General features: G+C 39.5%; 1 protein-coding gene across 1 annotated transcript; it reads left to right on the top strand.

The window, feature by feature from the left end:
- LOC310738353 (fatty-acid amide hydrolase 1-like) lies at positions 1–18,554 on the top strand. Its single transcript, XM_083563303.1, has 15 exons — positions 1–243; positions 1,070–1,183; positions 1,857–1,997; positions 7,414–7,547; positions 8,480–8,686; positions 8,785–8,825; positions 8,917–9,041; positions 9,116–9,241; positions 10,874–10,971; positions 11,628–11,727; positions 13,243–13,286; positions 13,954–13,993; positions 14,129–14,237; positions 15,555–15,700; positions 17,815–18,554. Exons 1-15 carry the CDS (start codon positions 55–57, stop codon positions 17,950–17,952), a joined length of 1,752 nt encoding a protein of 583 aa, XP_083419429.1. The 5' UTR covers positions 1–54; the 3' UTR covers positions 17,953–18,554.
- The last annotated feature ends 1,726 nt before the right edge of the window (positions 18,555–20,280 follow it).

Below are 20,280 nucleotides of genomic sequence, written 5' to 3'. Positions count from 1 at the left end.
TGTGTGTGTGTTGTTGTTGATATATAGAGTGTATGAGGAAACAGGTTGGAGCAGATGAGTGGAGTAATGGAAGGTGAGTGGAAGCGTGTGGCAGTGGCTCTGCTCTGTGCTGCCGGTGTGAGTGTTTTCCTGCTGAAATGGAGAAAACAGGAGAAAGTGAGAAGGAAACTGCAGAGAGCCAGAGAGAAGAGAGAGAAGGAGCTCGGACAGGCAGAAAAAGCAGTCCAACACTTTAGGACTCAGGTATGTCCACACACTGGTCTCACCTGTTCATCACCTTCCATCAGAAAGCTTCACTCACACACTCTTGAGCTTCTTGTAAAACTTTTAAACTTTACACACGTCTTATAATGCAAATGTATATGGAAAATGTGTGTAACTTTGTCTGCTGTCCATCTCTAACTATTGAAATGCTTAATGCTTATATATCTATCCGTCTGTCTTAAGCTACATCATCCTCTCTCTGTTCTTCTCCACCTTTTTCTCAAACTACACATCTGTCTTTCAATTCTTTCTTCCACTATATGGACAAACGTTTGTGACACCTGACCATAAGATTGCTTTGTGCTATTTAGAACAACCTATTCCACATTTAATCCCCATTTGCTGTTCTAATAACCTCCACTCTTCTGGGAAGATGTTCCACTAGATTTTGGAGTGTGCTTGTGGAGATTTGTAAAGTCAGGTAATGATATGAGGTGAGGAGTCCTGGGGTTCAGTCAGCGTTCAAATTCATGGCAAACGTGTTCAAATGGGTTGGCGCTCTATAACAGGAGATCTTTGACATCTTCATGGAGCTGGCTTTGTGCGCAGGTGCATTGTCACGCTGGAACAAATTTGGATCCCCTAGTTCGACCAGAGGGAAAATGTCCTGCTATCAAATGCAACTTTTTTTGCTAAATGCAAATTGTAGGCCTTTACTTTGTGGGAACATTTTGTGGAAGAACCACATATGGCTAGAAGAATTCAGGTGTCCCAATAATTTGTCACTATCACCTACTTCAGCCTATTTGTCTACATACTTCTTTGAATGTGTTGACATCTGGCTTGAAAAGTTTTTAATTTGCAGAATCCTGGTGTTGATTTGAACTCCATCCTGAGCCTTTCACTGGCTGAACTGAGTCAGCGGATCAGAGGAGGTTCTCTGGAGCCCGACGCTGTGCTCCATGCCTACATGGAAAAGGTTCAGCATTCTCACCTCTCACTCATGCACCTATAGACATTCACACGGTGACCAAACATACACACACTCACATATCCTCGTTCCCTGTCATCTATTAACTTAGCGAAGACAGGGCTTTGTATTTAAATATGCTGACTGGGTTATATGGAGTTTATATCACTGTTTTTCTGTGTAATCATTTCTCCATTTACAGCATTTGGCAAACGTCCTAATCCAGAGCGACTTCCAATTATCTTCCATTTATCTAAACAGTTGAGCGTTGAGAGCCTTGGTCAAGGGCCCAGCAGCAGCAGTAGCTTAGTGATGGTGGGACTTGAACTCATGAACCTTCTGATCAGAAGTCCAACAACACACAGTTAGCCCTTGCCCAATATAATTATGGAATTGGACTTTTGTAATGATGATAACATCTGACTATAGGGATGTGTGATCCGGGATAAATATTCCATTTAGAGAATGCAAGAACATGGGAAGACAAATGAGCGATCGTGGGATACATCATGTAGGGTTAGTTGTTGAATGATTTTGATTGGATGATTGGATAATGGATGAATCTACTTCCGAGTGCTTTCATAGTGCAGAATTTGGAAATCAGCGCAGCCTTCGTGCATCACGAAATATTTTGTCAGGTAATAAGATCTGTACCCTTAGTCCTCTATACTGTATCCTTCAGGCTCTGGAGGTGCACATGAAACTCAACTGTGGCACTGCTGTCCTTACTGAGAGTCTGAACCAACTAAAAGACATCGAGTCTCACAAAGACGGCCTTCTTTATGGCATTCCGGTCAGCATCAAGGACAATCTGGATTATGAGGTACAGGTACTTTATTATGGCTTAATTATGGCTATAATGTTTCTTTTATCATTTTTATCACAAGACTTTTGCTTAATCTACCCAGTTTATGTGAAAAGACTCTAATGTTACTGTCAGCACACAGGGGGAGTAATAAAGGCTATTCTATTCTGGCTATTCCATTAAACCAATCTATTAATAACTAGAATGATATTATTGACTAATGGTACACGTATTCACACCAAACATTTTCAGTACAGAGCTTTCAGTTCGGTGCACCGAATGCAGTCCTTTTAACGAGTTCCCACAGGAATGTATTAAGTGGTGGACTGCAGGTTTGTTTAGTCTTCGCCTCGCAAATGTTTTTTATTATGACTCGAAAACGTTCAAAACAATGGCAGGGGTATTAAAAAAAGAAACTTGAGTTAGCGCAGTGTCACTGTAGCGACTTACTCCGTAATGGAAATAAGATTTGTTCTGCACATGCAGGAAAATGCTAAGGAATCTGTAGCACTATCATTAGCTGCTAACCTGAAAGTGGCTAGCGGCTTACGCTATGGATTCTTTAGCGTTTCATGTCCAGCTTCAAGAATTTCTCTTAATAGGAGAAAATCCTGACAATTCCGCATATCGAGGGAGTAAATCAATGGAGGATGACGGATAAAGGATGAAAGAAATAAGGACATTTGTTAAAGTGTGCTGAAATAAGTAGAACATTTAAGTAGTACATATCTTTAGGAAATTAAATATTAAATGTAAAACACACACACACACACACACACACACACACACACACACACACACACACGTGGGACCGCCACTAAGAGTGCACTAAGGCTTGTGCAACCCTAATGGCTGGGGTTGGTTCCCTGACCGGGGATCAAACCTGGGCCGCAGCGGTGAGAGCGCCGCATCCTAACATCTAGACCACCAGAAAAAAAAGAAGACATTGATCTACAAACTACGATCTGCTATAACCTGCAATATCCTGATTCTAATTTGTTATAATGTTGCTGTAACATTGTCCAGGCATTACAAGTTCCAGGAAGTATATTGAGTATCTGTAGAGTATCTGTAGGCCATGTGGAGACATTACAGTGTGTGTCCATGCTACACCAACAGCATTATCCTTTTGATAATTCATGCTCAGGTCCCCATTAACTCATAATCCATTCCTAACCCAGTCCTATCTCTGGAATTCCTGCTCTTGCGATGAATTCCCATAATGCAATGCCGTGTCCTGATTTAACTCTGGGTCAGCCCTGGTTAAAAATTAACCTAATTGTTATATAGAGGTGTGTATATTTCTGTAGCACACTCTGGTAAAGGGTCAGCTACAGTACACACATATGATAATGGAAGCGGGAATTAGTGTGATGCGTTACTTCTGTGATGATTCAGTGAAAAATGAAGATTTTATTTATATGATTTGAATGTAGAATAATAAATGGGTTTATGATATACATACTGTATAAACTAAACATGAAGTCCTCAGCTACTCGAATTTCATTGTATATGATCAGAATTTGGAATTATTTCATATCATACTAAAATAAAAAACTGAGGCACGCAAATGCACCAACAAACATTACACTTTCAACCCGATCTGTTGATTGAAATAATATTCAATCACTGCATTCGCACATTACCCTCATCACCTCTTTGCTTGTCTTCCCTCAGATGATCTCTGCTAAATAATAACAGATTCAACTCTGGCCACGATACATTGAGTTCCAATTTTATATTAGTGTTCAAACATTACCAGTGTGACCTCTGTCACTTTAAACGTATTATGGGCGTTTGTGTCAGATGTGTTACAATATGTTATTTAAGGTTTGCAAGATGTGACATACCATGTAGTATAAGGACTACAAGTTGTGTATGTGACGTCATTAGAAGGCGCCAACACGTGAAGTGGAGTAAAGAAAACACTGAAGAATATGCGTGTGTGAGACTCTTTTATTTAAACGTGAATACGTAATTAATAGAGTGAACTGCGCATAAAACAAGATGGGTTAGAATAGACCTTGTTGGGTCTATAGTACGAGTTATAGTATAACTATAGAAAATCTATATAACTGTATTTTTCGGACTATAAGCCGCTACTTTTTCCCCACGTTTTGAACCCCGCGGCTTAAACAAAGAAGTGGCTTATTTATTAATTTTTTCTGGGTTTTTCCCGGTTTCACAAACTCCAACCAAAAAACTGAGCACCATAACATTAGACCAATGAAATTTCCGAACGGAAACGAAAAAGCGCACCTCACCTGTGTTCTGAGCTGCACGGCATCGAGAGAAAAAACTTCCACCGATGGTGATTTTTAAATGCACGTCGATGCCAAAAGATAAACTCCAGAGAGAAATAGTTGTGAAAGGAAGGAGGAAGACAGTGAACAATGACTTTCTTGGTAGGCTACTGTTTAGATACAAGCCGTTGTAACATGTTGAGTCTGGGTGAAGGGAGAGCTCGCTAACTCCAGTTGCAACAGAAATCATATAAGCACAGACAGGTTTCCAAAACTCGTGCTTTTTTATTTTTCTTGCCAACAGCGTTATGGGTTAGTCAAAGAAACTTAGAACTGAGCATCAGAAAATAATAAGGACATATTCCTCGGTCTTGCACACATGCAGTAATAGCGGAAAAATGCGGCGCCAGGCTATTCCCAAAATACCGCTATGCTCCTAAAGGAAGCGCAACATATTTCACCCTTTACATCGTGTAACAGGCACTGTCTTTCATTAAAGCCTGTGTAAAGTTCATTAGTTTCAGTGTAGACACCTGCGGCTTATAGACAGGTGCGGCTTATTTATGTTCAAAATAAAAATCTTTGTCTAATTCAGCGGCTTATATATGGGTGCGCTTTATAGTCCAGAAATTAGGGTAAATGAAATTTTACATTTACACCATTTGTCAGAACTAGTCACCCTTATCTAGAGCAGCTATGGGTTTAAGGGCCTTGGTCAGGGGCTCAGAATTGGCAGCTTGGTGTGCTGGGGATTTTAACTCATGAGCTTCGGATCCAAAGACCAAAGTGCCCTTAACCACTAAGCTACCACTTCCCACCTCGCAAATAATCACTCTTTACAGCCATGATTAACAGAAAAGCATTTCGGGACTCACAAAACATTAAACCTTTAGGTGGATAAGCTATAAAAGCAGAAGATCACAAAGGTCTACTCAAAACAGCCAAGAATACAAGACGATTATGTGCAGAGACTCAACTTTTCAGCTAAAGACTGGAAAAACAGCAGATTCAACTGGTTAGTGACTTCGAATGTCCAGTTTCTCCCCATGATAGCCTTAGATTCCAGTTCTTGGACAAAAGAAGTGAAACCTGATGTGATCTGGACCCGTGGATTGATGTTTTGTGTCATGCTGAGATGCTTTTCAGTTCACTGTGGTTGTAAAGAATGATTATATGAGCTAAATCTCTCTCATTTGTTGTTTCCATCCACAGAACCGTTGCTTACTTGGTAGTTTTTTTGTTTTTCACTCAATTCTTTACAAACTTTAGAGAATCCTTGGAGACTGGCAGTTTCAAAAACACCAAAATCATCCCATTAAGGCACCAACATCCATATCCTACAATTTAATCAAATAACATTCATTGCATGGTAAAAGCACTCTTAGCTAGTAAGCTAAACAACAACCAAAAAACACCTACAAACAGATTGACTGCTTTTGCTGCATTATCTATATTATTTCAATAACATGCCTGATCTTTGCAGCAGATGATTTATACAAGGCTAAAAAAGAAACACAGCAAACAAGCAAAAAACAGAAAAGAATCCCACACAGAACAAAACAGAGAAACCAGGTAAAAAAAATGAATGCTTGGAAATGTTACTGTAAGAATTGGACAGACTGTAAGCTGCACTTTTCTTTTGATTGTTTGCCTCTGTTGGAGTAAAAACTTGCCAGGACTGTAGCTTTCTGGTACCAACGATGTCTCAAAATTGATCCTTCTCAAAAAGAAATGTGAATGTGGAAAAGTAGAGTTTATTGCAGTAAAACCACAATCAACCCGAGAGCAAAATAATGACATGTCAGAGACGTGTCTAAAAAACCAGTGGCAAAATCTTCTTCATTTATACACATTGAGCATCATAAATTTGGAAAGTCACCATATTTTGGCCCCTTCCCAGTTACCAATATCTCAGAAACTTCCTTCTTCTGTGGTAATTTAGTTTTTTTTTCTATTATTCTATCATTATTGTTCCATCATTCTAATTCCTATTAACTTCAGCCTTGTTAAGGTTGGACAATCTTATTTCCCCCACTTCCTTTCCATTTCTTTTATTCTTTCTTTTGATCATCTGAAGATTACGCCCCCCCCCCACACACACATCCCTTTGTAAAATATGTAAGTGTCCTGTTTTTGTGACTTGTTTGTTCTCAAGATCTTATCTAATGCTATTATAGTTTAGTGCTTACATGATTGCTGTGTGCATGCTCAAATTAGTGCTAAAGCATGTTATGTTTTTATACATATGCATGTGGTTGGTGGGTGAATGTAACAAATAATTAAGCTACGTTAACTATAAATTTACACTTATATAGAACATCTTATTCATTTAATGCTGCTTTGAAGCACTATACAAATAAAAATGAATTGAATTGAATTGAACAATAACGTCGACCGATAGTGGATTTTACAGTTACCGATAGCTAGGTTGGATCATACTTGCTGATAGCCGATTAATCAACAGATTTTTAAAATCTATATTGGATTAATAAAAACACCATTAAATAACGAAAATGTGCCAAATATGATATAAAAGTTAATTCATGAATAAATATAATTATATAATTATTAAATTACAAATAATAAGTAAAGCACTCTCAGTGCAGCGTGTCGTCTTGTGTGTAATATTGTGGTGTCAGTGAATCGCCTCTAGAGGGCGCTGTATACAGTGTATTGAAATAAAAAAAAATTTTGTATCACAATGAATAAAAGAACCCCAGATTCCTAACAAACCTTAATATTCAAAAACATGTTTTGGGGTTCACTGGTTAAGATTTTGGATTGCTTGCCATAAGGTTGGGGGTTCAAGTCCCAGCACTACCATAGAGTGAATGTTGGGCATTTAGGCAAGGCCCTTAACCCTATCTGCTCTAGGAATGGTCTATCATGGCCAATCCAGTGCTCAGACCCAATCAGAGATATGCAAAAGTCTTTTTAGAGAAGTGGTAGTTGAATGGTTAAGGCTCTATAAACATAAGGTTGGAGGTTCAAGCTTCAGCACCACCAAGCTGTCACTGTTAGGACCTTGAGCAAGGCTCTTAATTCTCTTAGATTCAGGGACAATGCAGTTTGGCTTACCATGGGCTCTATATTTATTAAGTGTAACTGGATTGAGAAGTTCTATAGGAGGAATTAGACTGTATGTCTGAATGATTCTATATATGTAAAGGTCTGTGTTTGTGTGTCTTAAGGGCTACGACTCAACCTGTGGCGTGTTGACTAAGCTAAACAATCCTGCCGTTAAGGACAGCGTGGTGGTCTCAGTGCTGAAAAAGCAGGGAGCAATCCCCTTCATCAAAACCAACATTCCACAAGGTCTCCTTAAGTAAGAAACACTCAACAAAACCACACCTTCACACACTCATAAAGCTAATTCTGATGCTAGCAAAAAAATGTACAGTAATCTGGATAAGCCTCATCCTGCCCACTTCTACTGGTACAGTCTCTTATCAGATTGAAAGCCACACCTGATTCAGCTTGAATAAAGGTTGATGATTAGCTAATGGTACGACTTGAGTATTGTAAAACTTTAAACCACACACTTTCACTTGTATTCCATAGCATTCATTTCGCATCCATCTCATTCGTTTCCTGAAGGGGGATTACTGGTGCATTAGTAGGACATGGAGGGGGGACGGTTTCTTCGCACCACCACCTCAAAACAGTCCAGTTAGCATCCCAAGACCGAGCTATTCTTCTTGATATGCTTGAGTATTTTTGAATCCCCAGCTCTGATGCTTCCCTCCCAACATACAGCTGCAAACACGACTTGTTGTTTTCTTGCTGTTGCTTGGCAACAATATCTAATAAATAAAAATGTTAGAATTTTACCTGCAATAATAGCACATTTAGAACTCTTCTAAAGCTAATACTAAAAAACGTTTATTCGGCTTCTCCCATTAGGGGGCGCCACAGCGGATCATCCGCATGTTTGATTTGGCACATGTTTTTATGCTGGATTCTCTTCCTAATGCAACCCTCCCCATTTATCCGGGCTTGGGACTGGCACTAAGGCTTGTGCAACCCTAATGGCTGGGGTTGGTTTCCTGACCGGGGATCGAAACACGGGCCACAGCATTGAGAGCGCTGCATCCTAACCACTAGACCACCAGGGGACCTTCTAAAGCTGATACTTAAAGATTTGGAATTTAATTACACCATCGTGCATTATGAATACACAATCATTCTTGCGATATGCAGGGTAGCAAATTATGGGTTATTAAACTAGTCATAATGAGTATTTTTTATTTATTATAGCTATGAATGTAGTAACCCCATATACGGAAGAACAGTGAACCCCTGCAACATTGAAAAGGTGTGTGGCGGCTCTTCAGGAGGTGAGGGAGCTCTGATTGCTGGAGGAGGATCTATTCTGGGTCTGGGAACCGACATCGGAGGAAGCATCCGCATCCCAGCTGCTTTCTGTGGCATCTGTGCCTTAAAACCAACAAACAACAGGATCAGGTGGTTTCTATTTCATGCATAAGAACAAGAATATAATTAGGCATTTAGTGCATTTAGAGACTTACTGTAATAAATAACCATATGGTATTTTTTTGCAGTGTGCGTGGACTCTCTTCATGTGTAAAAGGCGGAAAGACGGGTATTCATCAGTAGATCACTTCCTATAGGTCTGTAGATCAATAAGTAACAAACATGATCATTAAATGACCTGTGTGTGTGTGTGTTTGCAGCCCTGTCGGCCGTTGGTCCCATGGCCCGTGATGTGGAGAGTCTGGCTCTGTGTATGAAAGCTTTACTCTGCTCAGACATGTTCACCCTGGACCCTACGGTTCCTCCACTACCGTTCAACCAGGAGGTACTGAACACGGCAGTGCAGCAGTGTTTGTGTGTCGTGCATCTTGGTACTCAATCACATTTCTTTGTGAACAGGTGTACGAGAGCTCGGAGCCCCTGAGGATCGGATACTATGAGAACGACGAGTACCATCAGCCGTCTCCAGCAATGAGCAGAGCTCTATGGAAGACCAAAGAGCTCCTGGAAAAAGCAGGACACACGGTATGAATGCTCGGGTTTGATGTATATCATTGAGATTAAGAGCCAAATCAGAATCGGAACCATAAATCCATTTAGCATTGTGAACAGGGCTAGACAAGACCAAGATCAAGAAACCAGCAAACTGTGAAACACAAATAAGCGAGCTAAACTGGCTTGGTAATCACATCTAAATGGGACAAGCTAAAAATGGGTCAAAACAAAACAAACACACAGTTATACACACATCATTTCCACTCCAAGCGATTCAGATTTATTTGTATAGCTCCAACACTGACACATCATCATGAAGCTCGATTTCTGTGCAGGGGGTGTTGTCATGATGGAACAGTGTTTATGGTCTTTTACTGTAGCTCCATTTTCTGTAAAATTTTTGTCAGGGTCTTGAATCAGGGTTTGCTACAATACTGAGACGAATGAGCTCTAGTGCAGAAACAAACTCAAAAACAGTGGAACAATCCATAGTTTTTCATTTGAATTCATTAGAGTCACAGGGAAAAATGGTGACATCTGGTGGGAAAAATGGGAAACACAAAGAAAGAAAGGACAAAAAAAAAGCTAGAAACCAAGCAGGAATCCCCAGACCATGACAATTTTTGTCTTAACATTCATCAATGTGATAAACCAAAGATTTTTATACTAAAGGTTAGGGAATTATCATTATTTGTGAAAAATCAAACTGTAATAGACCACTTCTGTTGTGAATGTACTGTACAGTATTAACAGTGCATTATGTTAAGAAGAAATTCAAAATGAATAACTAGACATGATGATTAATTTGTGACATTGCCATCAGTTGTCTTGTGCGAAGGAAAGGGTGAGTATAAAGACAATTGCCCTATTAGTGCTACTACATCTACTGTAGAAATACATATTATGGCAAGAAACACGGTTAATAAAAGACAAAATACAGTCCATTATTATTTTCAGAAATGAAGGTCAGTCAGTCTCCAAATCTAAAGAACTTTAAATGTATTTTTAAGTGCAGTCTCCAGAACTATGAAGGAACAGGTTCCAGGAAAGGAAGACCAAGAGCTACCTCTGCTGCAGAGGATAAGTTTATTAGATATACATGTCCCATAAACTGTCGATTTACATGCAGTAAAAGTGGCAGATATATTTCAACATCCACTGCTCAGAGGACACTGTGTGAGTCAGGCCTTCACGGTCATATTGTCGCAAATAAACTATTACTTCGGAAGAACAAGTTGTAGAAGAAAATTTTGTAGGTCAAGAAAAATAAGGAATTCACATTTAATCAGTGGAAAACTGTCCTTTGGTCGGATGAATCCAAATTTGAGAGTTTTGCTTTAATTATATTGTCTATATTAGAAGTACAGAAAGTGAATGGGTGGTTCATTAATGAATGGTTCTCACTGTGAACCATGGAGAAGAAGTGATCAGGGGGGTCAGGGGGCACAAACATTTTCACTATGTGCATTGTGTATTGTAATGCTTATTGTAGTGTTGTAGTGCAATTTTCTAAAAATGTAAAAAAGTGACACAAATCTATACTTCTATACTCATGCGGAGATATGTGTGTGTGTGTGTGTGTGTGTGTGTGTGTGTGTGTGTGTGTGTGTGTGTGTGTATGTGTGTGTGTGTGTTTATGTGTGTGTGTGTGTAAAACTCTAGCTAATTCCATTCAACCCTCCTCGCATATTCACCGCCTTCAATGAGTTGGTTGTGAGGGGAAACCTGGCAGATGGTGGCGCCACCCTTCTACAGCACTTGTGAGTCAAATGTTTTATCATTAGTTCTTTCATTCACCGTTCCTGTAGTCAAGTAAAAGTTCTAATCACCTGCTTATATCTGACTCCAGTACCATTACAACTCATTTTTTTACATTTCAAAATGAGTTAAAGTATCAAATTTCTCACTTTTGATAAAAAAAAAGAAAGGAAGTAAAAGTAGTGATGTATGAGAACTCTATTTGAATAAAATATGTAGTTTAGTGTTCCATTTCTCTGCACATCACACCTTTATAAGGAGGAAGTTCTCTATTGTTTTACACACACACACACACACACACACACACACACACACACACACACACACACACACACACACACACACACACACACACTCACACACATTCACACACATTCACACACATTCACACACATTCACACTATTAGAAAACCCTCATTCCACACACAATCTCAGCAGAACATTATGGTTCTCTCACCACAGCTTCTCATTCAACACTATTGTTTTCACTTCAAATTAGAGAGGAACAGTGTTTTTTTCTCGGGTCAAAAAGCCAAATATCACACATTCAAATATAGTGAAAGAAAAGTTTCCCCGAAATAAAAAAAACTCTACTTGATACTTGAAAATTGTATTTAAATATAGGAATAAAGAAAATGGTGTCTTTGTGTGTTTCCAGTAAGGAAGGCCCCATCGATCCATCTCTGCAGTACCAGGTTTCAAACTGGAGTCTTCCCACGTTTATGAAGAGAATCATATCTCAGCTTCTTAGACCTTTTGTGAGTTTAGCTGTTCAAGTTCCTGTTAACCTCAAGCTTCCACCCAATATGATACAATTTCAATGCAATAACTGATGATATGACTATTTAAAAATATTAAAAAGAGTATTTATTAATATTATAAAAGAGTTATGGACTAATCCACTTGCTAACCTGTTAAATTATTTATGCATTTGTTCAACAAATAGTTATTGAGGTACTTTATTCAGCACATAGAGACATAAAGAATGCATAATATTTTCATCCATATACTATACTAAAGTTTTGGAACAAAACAAAAAACCAAGAGGAAGCAGCAGTTTACTTCCGTAATCAGTTCTACTGTATCTTATAGGTTAGAAAAAGGCTTACCCACCGAACCCAAGCAAGTATACAAACATCTCCTGATGGATAGAATAAAAGATATCTTGCAAAACTCAGAGTCTTTAAAATCGTATTTAAAGATAGTCACTTTACATAACAATGGTGCTGATTTCCAACGGATTTGGCAACCTTTTAATGTTCCTGTAAGCACCATTGGGGCAAGTGGAAGCAGCATCGCTTCACCATCAACCAGTTCTGCACAGAAACTCCTTGCAAGATTTCAGAAGGTTAGTCAGAATCAAGAACCACTCAGAAAAAGCTCCAGTAAGACTTGGAGGCAGAAAGTACAGTTGCCATTAATAAAACCAAAGGCAATGCACTTTATCGCAATTTATCCATCCACACCGTATCTATCTGTCCATCCATCCATTCATCCATCCATCCATCCATCCATCCATCCATCCATCCATCCATCCATCCAGCCAGCCAGCCATTCAGCCATACAGCCATACAGTATACATCATCCACATTATCTATCCATATAATATCCATCCATCCATCCATCCATCCATCCATCCATCCATCCATCCATCCATCCATCCATCCATCCATCCATCCATCCAGCCAGCCACACAGTATCCATCCATCCATCCATCCATCCATCCATCCATCCATCCATCCATCCATCCATCCATCCAGCCAGCCACACAGTATCCATCCATCCATCCATCCATCCATCCATCCATCCATCCATCCATCCAGCCACACAGTATCCATCCATCCATCCATCCATCCATCCATCCATCCATCCATCCATCCATCCATCCATCCATCCATCTATCCATCCATCCATCCATCCATCCATCCAGCCAGCCACACAGTATCCATCCATCCATCCATCCATCCATCCATCCATCCATCCATCCATCCAGCCAGCCACACAGTATCCATCCATCCATCCATCCATCCATCCATCCATCCAGCCATCCATCCATCCATCCATCCATCCAGCCACACAGTATCCATCCATCCATCCATCCATCCATCCATCCATCCATCCATCCATCCATCCATCCATCCATCCATCCATCCACTCATCCATCATCCACCCATCCATTCACACAGTATCAACCTGTCCATTTACATTTTCACATTTACAGCATGTATCCATCTATCCAATATTTATTGTTTGTTTATGAAATTTTCCCTCAGTATCCACGCATGGCTGCCCTCATACACGCCTCCAGTGGAGTCAGGTAAGATGCGATGTTCACTGGAATTTGAAGGTCTGTGGTTGGTGTGTGAGGTTTGGTTCTAGCTGGAGCTACATGTACATCTAAATAATCATCACACACTTTAAACACAAACAATGTCATAAAACAGCAACAACACAAATCGCTTCTAATAACAAACAAGTCAGGTGAGATTGTGATGTAACCAGGCAGCATGTGTAATAGTTACTCAAACAATATAGATGGATTTTTTACACTATATGAACAAAAGTACTGGAACACTCGATTTTCCAGCCATATGTGGTTCTTCTCCAAACTGTTACCACGAACTTGGAGGACACAATCCGAAACGGATGTTTTTGGTTGCTACTGTATAGCATAGAATTTTCACTTGAACAAGGAGACCCAAACCTGTTCCAGCGTGACAGTGCTGCTGTGCACAAATCCAGCTCCATGAAGATATGCTTGGATATGTGTAGAAGATCTATAAAGCTCTCAACTATATTAAACACATTTGGGATGAATGTGAACACTGGCTGAATATTCCACAAGGAAGACTTACTCATTTATTTTTGTATTTATTTTTCAGTAAAAATTAATAATAAAATAGCGCCACTGCATAATGTATCCTTTCCATATTTTATCTCCTGAGCTTTTCACTTTCTTCTCATGTGTGTTTTTTGCTTGGTAGCTCTCCAGCAGATCTGTGGAAACAGCACAAAGAGGCTGAGGTATGTGTGTGTGTGTGTGTGTGTGTGTGTGTGTGTGATTTTATTTGCCTTTAATAAAGCATTGACATGTTCGGATGTTCGTGAATTATTATTATTATCATAGAGAACATTACAGCTCGATGTTCATGTCTGTAGGATTACATCCATGAGACTGTAGCTGAGTGGAAGAGGCTGGAGCTGGATGTTCTCCTCTGCCCCATGCTGGGGCCGGCCTACAACTTCAACTACACCGGAAAACTAAGCGGTAACCTACAATGTTAAATAAGTTGGAAGAGTTGCTTGTAAACAATATGCTATACATCAGGGGTCCTCTTTTCTGTGAGGGCCACATAATTTTTCCTTTCTTTAGGAACCGATAGTGGATTTTATTGGTACCAAAAGCTAGACTGGATCGTGCTTGCCGATAACCTATTAATCAACCGATTAGAATGGATACTGGATAAAAAACAAAAAAAACAAACAAACAAACAAACAATCCATGTAAATAACACTGAACTTTTTTACAAGAAAAAAAAAGAAACAGCACTGAATCATAAAAATGTGCTAAAGGAAATAAATAAGAATATATTCATTAATAAATATATCAATAAATATAATTATATAATTAATAAATTATGAATAATACGCATAATATAGCGTGTATCTCATAATATCTCATGTGTAAAAACAAACAGGAGGTGGAGCAGGAGGTAGCAGAGATGAAGATGAGGTTTTCGTTGAGTTTATTAGAGGGACAGCGCATGTAGGTCGTTTTGGAGACAAGGTGAGGGAGGCGAAATTGAGATGGTTTGGACATGTGCAGAGAAGGGACATGAGTTATATTGGTAGAAGAATGCTGAGGATGGAGATATCAGGAAGAAGAAAAGGGGAAGAACAAGGAGGAGGTTTATGGATGTGGTGAGGGAAGACATGCAGGTAGTTGGTTTGAAAGAGGCAGATGTAGAGGACAGGGTGGAGGACATATTATAGCCATTTATTATTTTATTGGGTTTTATACTAATTAACTAAAAAGGTTCCCTGGTGGTCTAGAGGTTAGGATGCAGCGCTCTCACCGCTGCGGCCCGGGTTCGATCCCCGGTCAGGGAACCAACCCCAGCCATTAGGGCCGGTCCCAAGCCCGGATAAATGGGGAGGGTTGCGTTAGGACGGGCATCCAGCGTAAAAACATGTGCCAAATCAAAACATGCGGATGGTCCGCCATGGCGCCCCCTAATGGGAGAAGCCGAAAGTCAAGTGAAGTTTATTTCAATTGCGCTTTCACAACAGACATTGTCTCAAAGCAGCTTTACAGAAATCAACAGTTTAGGTGAATGGTGTGTATTTATCTCTGATGAGCAGCCGTGGTGACTGTGGCAAGGAAAAACTCCCTTAGATGTAATGAGGAAGAAACCTTGAGAGGAACCAGACTCAAAAGGGGAACCAATCCTCATTTGGGTGACATCAAGAGTTTGATCATAAATCTTTCAACAATACAAAAAAAGAAAGTTATACTAATGAACTAATGACCTTCTGATATCCGTATGTAAAGTGGACGGTGTGTAACCCGTGTCGTTGTGTTCAGGTCCTCTGAGTTACACCGCTCTCTACAACGTGCTCAACTTCCCCGTCGGAGTCGTTCCTGTTACAGTGGTCACGGACGAGGATGAAGATCAGCTCAAACACTACAAAGGGAACTTTGGAGACGTCTCATACAAGACCTTTGTCAAGGTAACATGACTCAGAGTTTAATCTTTGACTCGCCTTGATACAGGTAACAAATCGAGTCGTGTAAGTCACTCAAAACACTGACGTTCAACTTTTATTTTTTACTATTTTTTTATTTTAGTAGCAAAAGGGGCGGAGTAACTTGTTTGAGATGCTTCTTAGGGCATCTGAACAACAGAAACATTTCTGCCGTAAAATTCCAAGCAAAGGTCCTGCATCTGTGGTTTTAGCTATATTACTATACAGTAATCCCCCGCTTTACGGCGGTCCGAGTCTCACGCCCCGGTTTATCGCCGAATTGCATTTGCCACAAAACTAATTTGTTCGGCTGATTTTCCCGGTCTCTGAAACAACCGACCAAAAAATTTATTTAGTTTTATGTTAAAATAATGGAATTTATTAATCAAAATATAATTATTAATTATAAAATGAAGTAAAATGTTAATACAGTACAGTACCGTATACATAAAATAGCTTTTTTGGGGTGGCGTCTGTTTATCGTGGGCGGTTTTGGAACGTAACCTCAGCGATAAACGGGGGATTACTGTATTTTTGAACCTTTCATTTGCTTTTATAGCCTTTCTGACAATGAATTAGGCAGAAATAGAGCTTATAGGATCTCAGGGTGGCAGCTTTTGGGTGTCAGGATGGCAGCAATATAACTTTTGGGTCTCAGGGTAGGGGTAGTAGAGCTTATATTCTCTCTAGGTGGCAGGAATAGAGCTTTTGGGTCTCAGGATTGCAGGAATTGGCTTCTGGGTTTCTGGGTTGCAGTAGTAGAGTTCATAGGGGGAGTAGTAGCTCAGTGGTTAAGGTGCTGGGTTACTGATCGAAAGGTCAGTGATTCAAGCCCCAGTATCGCCAGGCTGCTACTCTTGGGCCCTTAACCCACTGTGCTCCAGAAACCTGCGCTATGAGCAAGCAGGGATATGCGAAGAAAAGATTTTCACTGTGCTGTAATGAATATGTGACAAATAAAGGATATTCTGTGCCATAGGCTCTCAGTGTGGCAGAAATATGACATTTTGTCACAGGATGGCAGAAATTGAGTTTATTGGGTTTCAGGATGGCAAGAATATGGCCTGTGATGTTGGAATGGCAGGGGTGGAACTTGCCAGGATGGCAGGGGAAGAGATTTTGGCTCTCATGTAGGGAGTAGTAGAGCTTTTTGTCTTTCAGCATGCAAGAAGCAAGAAAGCAAGAAAAAGTTGTTGGGTCTCAGGATGGCAGAAATAGGGCATGTGGCCTCCGGAAAGCAGGAGTAGAACTTGTGGCTTTCAAGAGGTCAGGAGATTATTTAGAGGAGTTTGGCTTGTGGCTTGGCTTGGATATGTTAATGTTTAAAAGGCAAACCGACAATTAATCAGGCAGAATTGTAGCTTTTGGGTCTCAGGATGACAGAAGTAGAGATTTTGAGCCATGCCTATAAAATATATACTGTAGACATGCTAATATTCAGAAAGAAAACTAACAATTAATCATAATTGATAATCAGTTTTTCATGTTTTTAACATAAGAATTTCAAAAAGAAGCTTAAATTGAGGGGGCTGAAACCAGTTAAGATGATTTTTGCTTTTACAAAATTATTAGTTTCAATGAACGTTTCAGGATAATATTGTATCTTGCCACAAGAGGGCAGCATTTCTACATTCTAGAGTTTCTAGAATTTTAAGACAGCTTGAGAAGAGCTTGTCTGGTCTCAGGGTGGCAGAAGTTAAGCTTCTTGAATTTTAGAATGGAAGGAGTAGAGCTTGCTAGATATTTTAATGGCAAGAATAGAGTTTGTTAGAGCTCAGCCTGGTATGAGAAGAAGTTTAAGGAGCTATTTTGATTTTCAGGTTTAAGACGGTAGACCAACATTCTGCTCAAACAGAATTCTGCGAGATTGAGTCAATCGCTAACTTCACCATCAGCCAACAAATTAGTGCCAAACCTTAGAAATATTCCAGTATAAACATTTAATGTGTTTCCTATTTAATGAGAAAATAAGAGAGGGGAGATTTAGTTGTGATGTAGCATGTGGTTTGGGACACACTGCATATCAATGTGAACTTGTAAACTTTGAACTGTGTGTGTGTGTGTGTGTGTGTGTGTGTGTGTGTGTGTGTGTGTTACAGGCCATACAAGGTGGTGTGGGTTTGCCTATAGGAGTGCAGTGTGTGGCTCCGCCCTGGCAAGAAGAGATGTGTTTACGTCTTATGAGAGAAGTGGAAAAGCTTTGTGCCAAGAACAAAAGCTTCAACACGCACCACTAAACACACACACACACACACACACACACACACACACACACACACACACACACACACACACACACACACACATATGCACACACAGGTTATCTTTGTCACACAGATTGACAGATTAAAAGGACATTATCTCATTAAAATTTATCGAGCTACTCACGATCCAGACTTCGGTGTGGGCGTGGCCTAAGGGTTTCATTCAGTTCTGATTATGAATTGTGAATTATGATTACATTTTAATGCAGACATATTTGGCATTATTTAATATAATCTGCATTCCTAAAACTAAATAAACCACTCTGGTGTGTGTGTGTGTGTGTGTGTGTGTGTGTAGATTCAATGTTGATTCATACTTATATATGAGCACATGTTGTTTTTTTTTACAACCACTATATTATTTTGATTATCATGTTTTATTTTTTTCTCTTTTCTACATTCGCTACCAAATAATACATTCATGATGAAAGTGAGTAATTAAGTGTTATGTGCTGCACCACCCGTGAAAAATTTGCTCCTAAACACTATAAAAGAAAACATCAACCCTTATACCTAAAATAACCCAAAATAATCACTATTTATTAAGTTTGTGTTAATAAAATCACTTGTTAGCATTCGGGTCTGACATTTTTTATTGTACCTGCATTTACGACACAAACAAAATTTATATTGTTATATTCAGGAAAGCAAAATGTAGCTTCTTGGGTTTTAGGATGGCGTACAGTACAGTAGAGTACAGTAGAGTAGAGTACAGTACAGTAGAGTGGAGTACAGTAGAGTACAGTACAGTAGAGTACAGTACAGTAGAGTACAGTACAGTAGAGTGGAGTACAGTAGAGTACAGTACAGTAGAGTAGAGTACAGTAGAGTACAGTACAGTAGAGTGGAGTACAGTAGAGTAGTGTAAAGTAAAGAAGAGTAGAGTACAGTGGAGTACAGTGGAGTAGTGTAAAGTAAAGTAGAGTACAGTAGAGTAGACTTGAGTACAGTAGAGTAGTGTAAAGTAGAATGGAGTACAATAGAGCACAGTAGAGTCAAGTACAGTAGAGTACAGTGCAGTAAAGTAGACTAGAATACAGTAGAGTACAGTACAGTACATTTAAGTACAGTTGAGTAGTGTACAGTAGAGTAGACTTGAGTACAGTAGAGTAGTGTAAAGTAGAGTACAATAGAGCACAGTACAGTAAAGTGGAGTACAGTAGAGTACTGTGCAGTAGAGTACAGTAAAGTAAACTAGAGTGGAGTACAGTAGAGTAGACTAGAGTACAGTCGAGTAGTGTAAAGTAGAGTAGTGTAGAGTAGAGTACATTACATTTTACATTACATACAGAGTACAGTAAAGAAGAGTGCAGTACAGTAGAGTGGAGTAGGGTAGAGTACAGTACAGTATAGTTAAGTACAGTAGAGTAGTGTAAAGTAGAGTACAGTAAAAAAAATGCAGTACAGTAGAGTACAGTAGATTGGAGTAAAGTAGTGTACAGTACAGTATAGTGGAGTACAGTAAAGTAGAGTACAGTAGAGAACTTTAGAGTGAAGTACAGTAGAGTACAGTATAGTGGAGTACAGTAAAGTAGAGTACAGTAGAGAACTTTAGAGTGAAGTACAGTAGAGTACAGTAAAGTAGAGTACAGTAGAGAACAGTAGAGTGAAGTACTGTAAAGTAGAGTACAGTAGAGAACTTTAGAGTGAAGTACAGTAGAGTACAGTATAGTGGAGTACAGTAAAGTAGAGTACAGTAGAGAACAGTAGAGTGAAGTACAGTAAAGTAGAGTACAGTAGAGAACAGTAGAGTGAAGTACAGTAGAGTACAGTATAGTGGAGTACAGTAGAGAAGTGTACATTAGAGTACAGTATAGTGGAGTACAGTAGAGTAGTGTACAGTAGAGTACAGTATAGTGGAGTACAGAAGAGTGGAGTACAGTAGAGTAGTGTACAGTAGAGTACAGTATAGTGGAGTACAGTAGAGTAGTGTACATTAGAGTACAGTATAGTGGAGTACAGTAGAGTGGAGTACAGTAGAGTAGTGTACAGTAGAGTACAGTATAGTGGAGTACAGTATAGTGGAGTACAGTAGAGTAGTGTACAGTAGAGTACAGTATAGTGGAGTACAGTAGAGTAGTGTACAGTAGAGTACAGTATAGTGGAGTACAGTAAAGTAGTGTACAGTACAGTATAGTGGAGTACAGTAAAGTAGAGTACAGTAGAGAACTTTAGAGTGAAGTACAGTAGAGTACAGTATAGTGGAGTACAGTAAAGTAGAGTACAGTAGAGAACTTTAGAGTGAAGTACAGTAGAGTACAGTAAAGTAGAGTACAGTAGAGAACAGTAGAGTGAAGTACA

The sequence above is a fragment of the Silurus aristotelis genome, assembly GCF_946808225.1.
Source record: "Silurus aristotelis genome assembly, chromosome: 2".
NCBI lineage: Eukaryota > Metazoa > Chordata > Actinopteri > Siluriformes > Siluridae > Silurus > Silurus aristotelis.
Note: the sequence above shows the minus strand (reverse complement) of the source record. Positions and strands in the feature narration are given on the sequence as shown.